At 33.1% G+C, this 13,999-nt stretch overlaps 1 protein-coding gene across 2 annotated transcripts; it reads right to left on the bottom strand.

Moving 5' to 3' along the window:
• Window positions 1–353: 353 nt before the first annotated feature.
• On the bottom strand, window positions 354–12,000 carry LOC131163632 (uncharacterized protein At2g29880). 2 transcript variants are annotated; one of them, XM_058120254.1, is made up of 3 exons: window positions 11,753–12,000; window positions 1,666–2,021; window positions 354–1,564 (listed from the first exon to the last, which is right to left on the bottom strand). In XM_058120254.1, the coding sequence occupies exons 1-3, from the start codon at window positions 11,814–11,816 to the stop codon at window positions 989–991; spliced, it is 996 nt and encodes a 331-aa protein (XP_057976237.1). In that variant the 5' UTR covers window positions 11,817–12,000; the 3' UTR covers window positions 354–988. The 2 variants fall into 2 exon arrangements, with proteins under 2 accessions (XP_057976237.1, XP_057976236.1); XM_058120253.1 differs by having other exon boundaries at window positions 1,666–2,024; window positions 11,753–11,951.
• Between the last annotated feature and the right edge of the window lie 1,999 nt (window positions 12,001–13,999).

Genomic DNA, 13,999 nt, shown 5'->3' with positions numbered 1-13,999 from the left:
GCAAATTCTAAAACCTTTATGTTCATAAAATACATCAAAACAATGCTAAAACATATAAATCATTTTCAAAATGCAACAAAATATCACAAATTACATGAAAAGTCTCTCTCTCCTTGAAAAAAAATTCTATGAAAAATCTCCACATCCAAGTGTCAATTAGATTTTATTCCTTACACTTATAAAGGCAATTTTGTCAAAAAATGTCTTAACAGCTTTTTTATTAATAAAGAGTTGTCTCAAGGGATTTTAGTGTTTGCTTTAGGAGTTTAGTGGGCATTTGTAACATGTCAAATAGTTGGAAAGACTGTACTCACTACTCAGCACCAAGTATAGCTCGCTGTTATCACCTCCTATTGGAAAAATTACTTTTGACCTGACATTAATCCAAAGTCCATTGACAGATCAACTTGGGCCAACCCACAATAGGTAATTGTGATGGCGGGGAGAGTTTAACCCAAGAACATTTAGACTAGGATTTGCAGATAACATACAAACATAATCTTATATACAACCCATTACGGGAAAAACCTGGATAAACAAAACAGAACCTATTGTGAAAAGATTGTGCTGAAAGCAGAGGCACCTCAGCCAGTTAAAGTGCCCAATCGGCCCATTAAGGTCCCCCTAACAGGGAAATTTTAATCAGCTAAAGGAGAGAATATCACCAAGTAATGCCATCAGCAGGAAGATCAAAAAGTCTAGCTCTTCTTTACCTTTTGATTCCCAGAAACGTCATCCTCACAAATCTACTGATAAGCTCCACTTCAGATTTTGCAGAGAGGGCACAAAATCTTCATCTAGAATAACAGCTTCTACCCACTTAGGGAACTCTGTAATAGCGTGATATCTACACATTCCTCCACCGCAAAACTAAAATGTGCCCCAAACATTTGCCAGAGACGATCAACACAAAGTGATGAGTAAAAATCCACTGATGAAGTCTCTCCTCTCTGAATCTACACTAAGGTTCCAAGGGAGCACCTGAGCATCACTTCCACCACCAGAACTGACGAAACAAAAATATCTTCCTCATTCGAACATTGTATGTCATGAAAGCCCTGGCTTTGATGGGATCAGCATTCAGATATTCAAAAGCATACATTTGTTTAGCCTCTTCCAAGCCATCAATTTCCATCACAGCACGTAAAAGTTCAGGGGCATCAATTGTACTTTTGCTTCGCTCTAGTGCATCAGCCAAGTGGCGAATGCTTGATGCCACTTCCAACATTGCATCCTGAATTGCCTCTGAGCCACGTTGCCGTTTTGGAATCTGTGACAGAGGCTGGATCAGTGGAGGACCTTGACTACCATCTGGCATCTGCGAATATTGTGGCTGTCTAGTATATGACTCTGTTCCATCTGTCTCACTTAGGTCCTCTGAACTTGGGGAAAAGTACGAAGCAGAATCTTCTTCACAATTCTTGATGTCAGTTGGCTGGCTTCCGTTTATGTTTCCAGTCATCCTAGCCCAACGACTAGGCGCTTGATAATTTCCACAGACTATTTTCAATTCATCATACATCTCAATTTGCTTTCCTCGAAATCCCCTTGCATCAGGATGCGCCTGTATGGCAAAAAAAAAATGTGTTTGTAAACAAGATCACAATGCACTTGTGTATTTTTTTTTAAAGAAAAAAGTAAGGGAGGGAAAAATAACAGACATACCGCAATGTATCTTTTCCAAACATCATCATTATCGCACTCGATCATCTTGGTATTTGGATTCCAAGTGAACTCATCTCGACTTAGCATATCCCTCATTATTTTATATCTTTTCTTAATTGTCTTCAGGCGGTTAACAATTTTTTGGTTGTTCAATGACAAGTTGAAACGAGTGTTTACAGCAACACAAGCAGCAGTGTATGCATTTTCATTAAAGCACTTGTCTATTTTATTCCCATTTTTAGCCTGAATAACAAGAGCTTCAATTAGACATTTGTCCATTGCAATGGACCACACCACATTCTTTCCTTTATGCTTCATCTCCCTTCTATGTCCATGCATGTCATATTGATCCATCCCTACTTCCAATTAAAAGAAAAATTTTAAAATTTTCATAAAACAAGGTAAAATTTGGCATTAACAGAAAATTAACCACATTATCATGCATCTGGTAAAACAATAAATTGAATGCATTCATAACCTAGAACAAAATTTTTTTGCCAAAAACAGAGATACAGAAGAACATCACCTCCACATTAAAAAGACAATCATAATCAACATATTTAGTGGTAGAATCATGCAATCATATATTTATTCAAATGTCAGGTCTTCATAAATATAGCAATTACTTATGGTATTGGCATTCCAACATCAACATTGATGACAAGAAAATTTTCAAAATTTACTTTCACTTGATTGTTATGATCTCTGTTAATACCATTTGTGTTCATTAAATCCTCATATGAAAGTCAACATCAAAATTTCCCTCCTTGGGCTTAAGATGCAAGCTTGGATTGACGTGCATAGCAACAATTAGCTAGGGGTGAGCAAACGGTCGGTTCGGTCAAATTCGGTTAATTAACCGAATTAACCGAAATTTTCGGTTAATGATTTTTATTAACCGAACCGACCGAATAAGAGATGTTAACCGAACCTCACCCGACCGAATTACCTTTTCGGGTAATTCGGTTAACCGAATTTAACCGAATTTATTTTAAATTAATTATTAAAAATAGATTATAATTATAACTTTTTTATCAATTCTGGGGCTCATTTATTAATTTTATTAAAAAAAGATATTTTGCTTCTATTAATTTTATTAATAAAAAAGAATATTTTACTATTAATCTATAAAAGTGGAATTTATAAATCCTGTTTTCCAGATGATATGCAGTCATAGAAACAGAATGCATTCCCCCTAGTGACTTCTAGTGGGGTTACTACAACTCAATTCCATAATTCTAAGAGAGCAATGGACATGACCTCATCATCTCATGGCTTTCATTTGTGGGAAATGACCTGGCTGTGTTATTGGAACATTCATCACAAAGAATAAGTTCCTCCTTGCATCAGATCCCATCAAATCATCAATTAATTGGCCGGAGATTATTTCTATATTTTCCATTAAGGTGGCATTGTGCCACCACCAGGGCATGGATATGTGGTGCATTTATTTTGCAGGCCAACCTTTGGACAACAATTTATTTTGCAGGCCAGCCTTTGGAAAACAGTTTCTGGAGGCAAGAAAAATGTAGGCACAGGCGCACAGCCGCACAGAGACACGGTTAATAAAACTGCCCCCGCCTTTTCCCCATCCCGCGTATATATATATTATTAGTTTATATTTAAATTTTAATTTATTATTATTTCGGGTAATTCGGTTAACCGAATTAAAATTTCTCTTAACCGAACCGATAACTGATTAACCGAAATTTGGTACATCCATAACCGAACCGAACCGACCGAAATTGATCGGTTAATTCAGTTAATTCGGGTTTCCCCGAATTATGCTCACCCCTACAATTAGCTGTGCATGTCCTTCTCTAGAATATCTTGAACACAGTTGTGGATGATGCAAAAGGTGAAAGGAAGATAGTTGGCATGAATAATACAATGAATATTGCATCCTTGTGGCAGTTTAAATTAGGAACACACTCCTACAACAAGCAAATTTCATACAACCCAGCGGACAAGCATTAGGAGGACCATCCTCACATCCATGCAACTAAGCTCTCTCTAAGAGACTGCAATGACATTGTCATTGATAAAGAATCATGTGTTAAGAAATGACACTTCTGGCACCACAAAATAATGCACATATTAGTTAACCATCCTTACAAAACAATACCCATGTATGTCATGGGAAATTGAATATCTGGTATGAGTCCTATGACTTCACAGAATTTGAAGTTATACCTGCTTCTGTGCCTTGGTTCAGAGAACAGAATACTTCTAAAACGACATTATGTGTGAAGCATGGATCTAAAATGGACCTTCATTTTATAAGCAACTGAATGGAAAACAACAAAAGCTCTTTATCAGAACCACAATTTATGGTACAACCAGCTGCTTGTCATGCCTCTGTTGTTTACATAGTACACAAGTCTTATATTGATTCTGAAGCACATAATTACAACCCCACCCCCCACCCCAACCAGCCCCCACAAAAGCCTCAACACTGAAGCCATAAAACTAAACAACAACAATAACAAACCATGCCTTAAGTCCCACTAGGTGAGGTCAGCCACTGAACTGCAAGTGTAAATATTGAAGCTGATCATAAACATACAATGTGCAATGATGCCTGCCTTATGCAACTGCAACGTGAATCTGAGTAGTTCTTTGGCAGTTAAAACCAACACCCCCCCCCCCCCCCTCCCCCTGTTTTTTCCAAAAAAAGAATTGACAAAAGAAGCCACACAAAGCTAAGGGGCAGTTTGGGTATCCCATCTGTTTTTGTTGCAGTACAATGAACAAACAGGAGGCAACAGAATTTCTCAGCATTGCTAGTTTTCAGTTTCTGTAGGTCACAGCTATTGTGGCAATAATTGAAAACCACACTTCATAGTTTTCCACATACTTTAATATCAAGAATTTAACTTTGTCAATTAAATCATTGTGCACACAATTTTTCTAATGAATAAATTAACATAAATTGCCATGTGAATTTATAATAAAATTAAAGTGAAAAATCCTTAATTTTTCTAAAATTTTAATAATAATGATAATCATCCCCAAAATATTTTCTCCATTTTCAGCCTCGGGTCCACCATTCTTGGAGAAATAAAACTGAATTTAAAAATATAATAATTAAGTAAAATAATTATAATTAATTTCTAGTTTTTGTTATAATATATATATATATATATATATATATTTTGCATTTTCATTCTTCTAAACATATTTATTGATTTTCAAATGATCAAAGGAAAAAAAAGTCAACATGAACCTAATTAATTTTTTAATTTCTTTCAAATATTTGATATATTTACAAAACACGTTGTCAGTTTTCAGGCTATAGTTTCAGATTTTCACTTTCTTAATTTTTCACAGTTATACCAAACAGCGCCAAATAATTTAACCCTTGTGTGATTTAGAACCCTAAGAAAAAAAATTTTAAAACTGGGAATTGAAACAGGCATGCAACAACCAACATCAAAATTCATTCAGAATGCGCATTCTTCACAGTATAGAATCATTTTAAATAAACATAATTTTATTTCAGCAGTGTTATGTCAATCAAGTTCAATCGCATCAATGAATTTTCAATTAATAACTCAAGAATATATGCTGCTTAAAATCAACAAGAAAAAGACCCCAACCACTAAATTAAAACTATGTTGTTAATCAAGGTTACTAAATTGTCTCTTAGGGAGAAGTGTCTGGTCTATCTAACTAAGGCTGATGATCAGTAATTCTAATGGAGTTAAGACTATAGACAAGATGTAATCTAAACTTAGCTAGATTGCAGATATAAGCTGTAATCTAAAAATAGCTGGCTACTAAATGCGGTTCAAGGTTCATTAGCATTTAGGAAAACAAGCTACTCACTTGGGAATTGGGATTCATTAAAGAGAACAATCACTAATAATAAAGTTCTTAGCAATTCAAACTACCAAGAAGACCATTTTGACATGAATTTTATCTATTAAAAATTCTGTAACAAACAAGCACATATAAAACAATAAGGGATGAACAAAGCAATAAATATACAAAAAGGATAAAGGATTATCTATATTTCCAATGATCATTCATATCATTGCAGTAAGAGGTTCTGCAACAACTCATCCTCCTATTTACCATAGCTCCCAAAAACAATAACACCCTAGCAAACAGCAATTGATATGACAACAACAAACCAAGCCTTAAGTCCCACTAGATGGAGTCGGCTACATGGATTTTTTTCCGCCCATTTACACAGATAATTGATATGAACATTCCAAAATATGGTACATTCATATTTTATATTTTGAAATAACACACCTTAAATTTTAATGCAATATTTCCACACAACATATATTTTTATAAAAGTGGAGCATTATCACATATAATTACATTTAAGTCATAAATTAATCTACTTCACCAATAAAAAATCTTCTTTTAGATTTGGAAACACTTTAACATCATCTCTTAAAAGAACAAGTGCCATTACACATATTTCACCCTTATATCTAAATAAGTATACCCCTGATGTACCACATTTGAGAGCATGAACTTTATTGCGATCCTGTTCCCGTTCCACAAACCAAAACATTCCCATTCTAGGTAACAGTGACATCTACCCTTCAGCTTAAACACCATATTCAAATATTAACATTAAATCTCCCTTATGGAATCACCAGCTGCACATTATACAGACCCAAAGGAACATGAAAAGGGTGCTTCAAATTTTGAAGCCCAGATTTGGCACATGCCCAATAATGGTGCCGCTCACTTTGTATTTAATATTGGCTCAAACTGGCAGCACTATTTCGGATAGAAAGTTCAGCTCATGCCTAGCTAGTTTATTGAATTTGGGCACATGATAATCATGAGCCTTGATCAACATGCTTAAGTTTAGTGTATTTTTAAATTTGAAAAAAAAAATGGAAATAAAATTTTGACCAAAATGATTGGAATATGTGATCTGCGCATAATTGGATGAAGTTCAAAGTTATAATTAAAATTAACTTTCAATTCTAAAGCTTGAGATTTTTTTTGTACTCCCATGTGCCCCATAAAAAAAGGTATCAACAAACCTGGTGACACCTCGGTTCAGCAGTAGATAGTGCATGCATATCAGTGATGGACCACCCCAAGGGCCATATGATGCATACCCAAACATGAGCAAGAAACATATAACTTTTTTCTTCCTCGCCTATTTGATACTGAACAATTCAAACCCACTTAAAAAGAGCAGAAAAACCATGTTATTCAATCTTACTAGGTCCTAACTCCTAACCTTCAAATTAAGCACCCAACCTTAACACTCAAAATTAAGTTGCTAATGCACATGTTATTGTTCACAGTCAAACATTTTGCAATTTCTTTGCCTTATTAAGCTCAAACTAGTTGATACCCATAGACAAACGCAATCTGACAATATAAGATTGACAACATAATTTATGGTGTATTCTAATTTAGTTGCTAAATTTCCGCACTGTGCATGGGATTCATTACCTTATCTACAATTAAATTTTTCATTTAAAATTTTAAAAATTATGAATATGAAGCAATATATATTTATTTAACAATAATGCATGTTTAGAAAACTTTGATTTATAAATTAATTGAGGACATAGATCTTGAAGAGTTAAAGACATTACAATTTGGAGCTCAGTCCTGATCAAGGCCATTAAAAAAAAGGATAAAAATCTCAATGATTGAGGATAATGATACATGTCAATTGTTAAAATGCAGTGTTTACACTCTAGTATTTGTTAAAACATTTATTTTGATGATATAAAATAAAAAAATAACTAAATATACCAAGTTGGTGTTTCTAAATGGCATATAGATAATAAATAAAGATCAATGTCACACATATGTATCTATAGTACATTTTTCTGTTATGAAATACATATCATTTAGGGTAATGCATACTTTTATATATGAAACATTATTTTTTAAATCATTTTTTATATAATTTGAGATACATGTATGAGTATAAAAATTTAGTGCCAATGTTTTAATTTAATTAATTCATAGTTCTGGAAGTATTACTAACAAAACCAACATACATACTATATATACTATTTATCATACAAAGGTACTATTTTCCAAAAATTATTATGCATGTGTAAATTAAAAAATGCATAGCTAGTAAGAAAGAGTTACGATAGTGGGGCAAAGTATAAATTAAACATAAAGTCATGATTTGCAACAAACCCTTATATTGGCTAGATTCTCAAGTATAGCATATTGTTAACTCCTAAGTTTAAACATAAAAGTAAGCATTTATTCATACCAATAACTAGTCCAGCTTAATGATTGGACTTGATTCTATCAAATAGTAGGTTAAAAGTTCCTTACTAAGTACATTGTTTGATAGTACTTTACGCCTATTATAAAAGATTGACAGGTGCCAAACTTATGGACTAAAAAATCATTCATGGGCAATGCTGAACACTTGTCAACTTATATATATTATATAAGTTGTCACTATTCCTTTCGTACAAGATTGTAAGCTTAAACCCTTATATTTCCCCAATTTTTAAACCCTAAAAACATGCGCCTATACTGCACTGGTTCACTAACCCAGCATCACTATCCCTTCTTGTTCAGCAAAACATAGTGGAAAAGCTTTCCTTTTTTGTTTTAATATCTTTGTCCCTCCTGGAACAGGTTAAAGTACTATAAAAACAATATTTAATTAATCTACCATAAATCCTAAAAATTGTGGTTACATGTGCACAACCCCTCAACAAAAAGTTCTGCTTTGAAGCATGCTTGAAGAGACGATAGGAAACACTTACCCTAGTTGCTCAGCCACCCATTTTTAAAAAAAATAATAAAATTAGTGTCTAATTGCCTCGCACTTAGATCAATGAATTTCCAAGAACTATGACATGTTTAACAATACTTGCTAATAGAAACTAAATATCCAGGGTGCACTTAGGTGAATGCCCATGCAAAAACTAGGACATATTCAACAATACATAGTAAAAGAAAGAAATTAATGTGCCAACACATGAGAATTTGGGCACTATAATAGTATTTCCTCTGCATCACACCATAAAATCAAAACTTTTTATTAAAGAAATGTAAAGAGAGATGTCAAATCATCATTTAGTATATCTTTGTTTCAGGGGGTGTTTGTTTGATCAGAATTGCCTCTGACTAGAGGCAACTTTTGAATTGGTTCGCTAAACCTTTGATGGTAGCTCTAAATTTTAAAAAAATTTATTTGATTTGGTAAGTGGGAAAGAGGTTGCTTTTCCAATTTTAACATTTTAAAAATGAAAATGACAAAAGAAAACATTAACATCCAAATGGCTAAAATTAAAACAATAAATTTTATTTTTGTATAAAAATAAAATTATATTATTCTTACTTATAATTATTAATTAAATATGCAACAAGAAAATATTATAGATGTTAAATTAAAAACTTTAGTTTATGCAATTATTTGTTAATTAATATCAAATATTTATGCTCCTAAGAGTTGAGATGATTAAAGTTGAAAAAAAAAAAAACGTGAATTCAAAATTAGATACCAAACAGTTAAAATAGTTTAGTATTTAGATCTGTCAGCGGTTCAAATTCAATTTAGGACTAGTTCGCAAAATCGTAATTAAATTCACCATTCAGCACTTAATGGTTAATTTTACCAAACATTCCCTCAAGTTTAAACAAATAATTGTGTGCAAAAATCCAAAAAAAGTAAGTTACATAGCAAAGTTATGTAGCAGCACTAATTCTTATATCAATAGAACCCAATCAAGAACCATAAGAAAATTTGATGAACTGAAGAAAAAAAAAAATGAACCGGCTGCATTATTGCATTTTTACTAAAAGAGAATTCTTTCTAATTCAAACATCTAAAAAGCAAAACTTTTTCTCTTCACATAAACTGCTTATGGCAGCCTCATATATGCAATGGAACTATTCGAGCACATTAAGAAATAATTGCTGGTCCTAAGTGAATTAAAATACCTTGGAAACTTTTTCAAGCCCAAGTAAATATGTAATTGATTAAAGTAGTAACCAATCATAATAGGATCAAAGTTAAGAGTTCATGCATGCTAAGAGCTTGTTTGTCTGGTCTCTTATTTGTTCAGCAATAAGTGAACCTGACACATTTGTTCCGACTCAAAGAGCCTTTGAGCCCCTCATATTCTCTGTGTTTCATTTAAGGCTTATTCACTCACTGTCTTCTTTTCTCACCCCTTCACTTTCCCAACGAGCTCCTCTCCCCATCCCCCTCTCCTCCTCCTCCTCCTCCTCCTCCCCCTGATCCTCACCACTTGACCAACAACAAGAGAGAAGAGAACAGACATGATCCTTGGCCACAATGGATTCATGGACCATGGTTGATTGGTCCATCACAATTTTTTCTAGATTTTTGCTGCGATCTAACTTGCCTATAATCTCCTTTTGTCGGGGGTGTTGACACAAGAAGAAGACGAAGAAGAAGAAGAAGAAAGCATTGACATTTTTCCCTAAAATTTCCCTCCCCCCCTTTTTTTGTTCCTTGTAGTCTGTAGAATGCAATTTTTTAAGTTTTCTACAGTATTTTTTTGATAAAATGTTTTCTGCAATATGTAATACTGATGTTCCTTCAAGCAATTTTTTTCCCTGTTTCTGAAGCAAATTTTGTTTCATATATCATTTTCTTCCATTGATTTCATTTATGAAATTTTTAATAATCATGTTGGATGCAATTTTTTTCAAGCTATTTTTCTGTAATATGATCTCTGATGCAATTTTTTTCTTGTGTGCCAGATAATTTTCATTTTTTCATAAAATATATGGGATGCACTTTTTGTTATTTATAAATGGATAATCTATTTTTGTATTTATCATTATATTTTTAAGCTCTCAAATAATCAAATGAGGTCACAAAATTTCATATTTTTAAAATTTTTAACTAATCAAATGAGATCACATGGTAAAAACACTAAAAACCATATATATTTAGATGCCTATAGAGATCAATACCAAAGAAGCTAAACTATTCAACAGAGTGGTTCAAACTAATACTGGATCTGGTTCACCAATTCATAGTAATAATTTTATCAAAAGCAGCCCCTAAGTGTGCTTGCATGGCATCTTGCATCAGGTTGTACAAGTGACAATGAAACCCTAATGGTCATTCATTGTAATCACAACACATTTCTCAATGTGGCAATGGTGCAATGATGAGACAAGTGTTATCTCTAACTAAATGTTCATTTGCATTGCCTCTTATGCTCTCCTTCACATACTAAGCTATAGTTGACCCTCACAAAGACTTTGGCTTTGTTTTCCGAGCAATGTGACACTTCATAAAGGCCTTTCTACGTACCACCACCAGAACTTGTATGTTACTTGGATTAGGCTCATCTATACCCTTGATTGAACGTTGTTCACACCAATAAAAATGCATTTCACAAAAAACTTCTAACAACCAACAAAAAACACATGACATAGCATCTAAATAAGAGTGGAAACCCACCAGCTAATAGTTTGCATTTTGCAGTTAGTATATAGCAACCACCAAAAAACAAGTTTGTCGATGAATGTTCAAGTCAATAGGACTACAAAGCAATGGCCAAGAGAACCGAAACATCAACAGAGGGTTGCCATTGGTTCAATGACAACGGCCCTTACTATGTGAAAAGGCTCCAAAATTATGAAAGGTACCACAATGTGCTAGCATATCAAGTGTTCTACATACCAACTTTTTTGTCACATGTTAGCTGCGCATGATATTATTTTCCTCTCTTTTTTCAAGAGAGGGAATCTTTTTGGCCTCATTTATTCTTTGAATCCTGCATTTGATACCCCAATACTGCACTTAAAATGCCCAGCAAAGGAAAATAAAAAATAAAAATATCGCCAAGTACTAGCTGAAAGCAAGTAGTATAAGCAACAGCCCCCTGCTGCAGGGAATTAGGGATCTACTTAGCAATAGGAATTTTACAAAGAGAATCAAGAAACCACATCAAGCAATTAAACAAGTGTATTTGACCACCTAGAGCTCACTGTGCCTCATGCTGTGCAGTGTGCACTGAAGCACCCCCACCCCCTCAAAAAACAGCCATCTCCAACGAAAGCCATACACCAAAACACAATACCACATGAACAAACACACAGAGAGGGTGAGAGAGAGGGAGAGAACGAGAGATACCAGCATCGGCGGAAATAGGAGAATCCGATCTTCGTCGCCGGATTGCCGATCTCAACTGATGCATATGGTCGTTCTCAGCACGAGCGCAGCGGCGTCGAGAAAACAGGCAACAAGCGGGGCGAGAGTTCACTCTCGTCTAGGATGGTTAGGGTTTTTCTCGAGAAAAATCCAAATTTTCCCAGTAGGTACTTTCCCGAATACCAAACGCGTTAAAAGAAAGAAAAGTGAAGGATTTTATCGCTGTCGTTACATGTCGGTTGGCAAAGTGCAACAAAGACCTATAAAGATTTGCCACGTGTGACAGTGAGACTGAAAACCAGTGAATACTGAATAGGTGGGTGACCGTTAAGAGTCCAGATCCGTAATTTGATGGAGAAAGTATCTTTTTGTGTTCTCTGGATTTTTACCTAAAAAAAAAAGTGTAAGTTGATGAATATCTACATCGTTTATTTATTTAGAATTTTTTATTTTTAATGTCCTCAGAATTTATACGTTAAAATTTTAATTATAATATTTACCAAGCAATTAATAAATTTATTTTAATTTAAATTTTCAAAAATAAATCACCTCTCCACATTACTTTTAAAAAAATAATAATTTAATAACTACATAGCTTACACAATAGAGAATTGTACCTTGTGATTGACAAGTATTTCTAAATTTTTGATATTTTTATAATTTTTTTCTAAATTGAGTTACTTGGGTTCAAAATTTATTATTTTTTTTTTAAATTAAGTCCTTGTATGCCAATTTTTAAAACATACGTAAGACATGTATGTATATTAAAATTTTATGATCCTATAATAAAAATTTATAAAATAATATAATCTCATTAAAACTCCTTTTATAGTGAATTTTTTTGTGGAATCTTAATCCCGGCGTTATAACATCTCATGTGCAATGTATAGTTTTAGGTATAATCTATTTTTTCTTGATACTAATCTTTGTTTAAGTATGAATTCACATGATGATGAAGAGGAAATTTAAATAATAAAAAATCTCAACATGTATCTCCAAAAGTAAAGAAAAATTCTATTTTAGTGAAGTTTTAGGGTTTGTTTTTGTAGATTGGGGGCATAAAATGAGTTTGAGTTAGACAATGGGACGGAAGCTATGTTCCGTTAAGGGCAAAGCATTATCCGATTAAAGTGGAATTAAATGACTGAATTGCCCAAATTTGATTAAATTGGTTCGATTAATTTTTTTAGGTCGGCCAATTTGGTGTGATTTTTTGGTTATTCAATTTTGGATTCAGTGTAGGCCTATTATATTCAATTAACCAATTAAAAGAATTTATATAGGAATGTCCAAATACCTAATAATCTTTAGTTCATTTGTCATGATTATTAGAGTGAATTATATTCAGTTAAATTCAATTAATCAGTTAACCAAAATATATTTCACTCACTTAGTAATTCCATATTTAGAAGAGCTTGGTTCAATTTCGTAGATGATTAATTTCAATTAAAATTTTTTGATTGATCAAATTAACCGTATCCACCGAATGCTTCCTCCTATTCCCACCTTAAGTTTATAAGTCTCGAATTTTAGCCAAGTCTTAACATTGACAATATAGTAAGAAGAAAATTTTAAAACCTCACTTTGGTTTAAGTTTCTTTATTTGTTTTAGTTTTATTGTATTTTTGTGAATTCATGATTTTAGACTTCACATATTCTTCTGTTGAGAATTCCACTTGTGAAATTTGTTCCACATTGGAAAAAGTGAGTATTTGATAGGTGCTTATATACATGATGTAACCTAAAACCTAATAGGCTTAACCTTTTAGGGTTAGGTTGGTGCTCACTCATATGAATCAAGCACATCTTTGGACTCCTTCGGTGCTAACATCTTCATCCTTACTTTAGTTCTATTGAATTTTATTTTATTTTCTTATTTCATCAAACTATTAGACAAGCTCGAGCATTAATTTAATATAGCAATAATGATAACGAAAATCTTATGCTCTATGTATATGAATTTGTGTTGTTTAATATGGTTTTGATATAGAAAATGTTGAATACTTTCATTGATGTGAAAATGTCTTATATATAAGACTTGTACAAAGTATGGTTATTACAAATTCAAAAGTAATTAAATATCAAATCATAACATCTTAGACTATCATATACAAACAAATATTTAAGTAATACGACTGAAGAATCTCAAGTTATTGCAGACTATCGGATATCAATCAATCTTCAACTGCACAATCGATAGAATCGTCATCGATTTATTGAAACCGTCGA

The sequence above is a fragment of the Malania oleifera genome, chromosome 9 (assembly GCF_029873635.1).
Source record: "Malania oleifera isolate guangnan ecotype guangnan chromosome 9, ASM2987363v1, whole genome shotgun sequence".
Taxonomy (NCBI): domain Eukaryota; kingdom Viridiplantae; phylum Streptophyta; class Magnoliopsida; order Santalales; family Ximeniaceae; genus Malania; species Malania oleifera.
The sequence above is the reverse complement of the archived record's forward strand: the minus strand, read 5'-3'. Positions and strand labels throughout refer to the sequence as shown.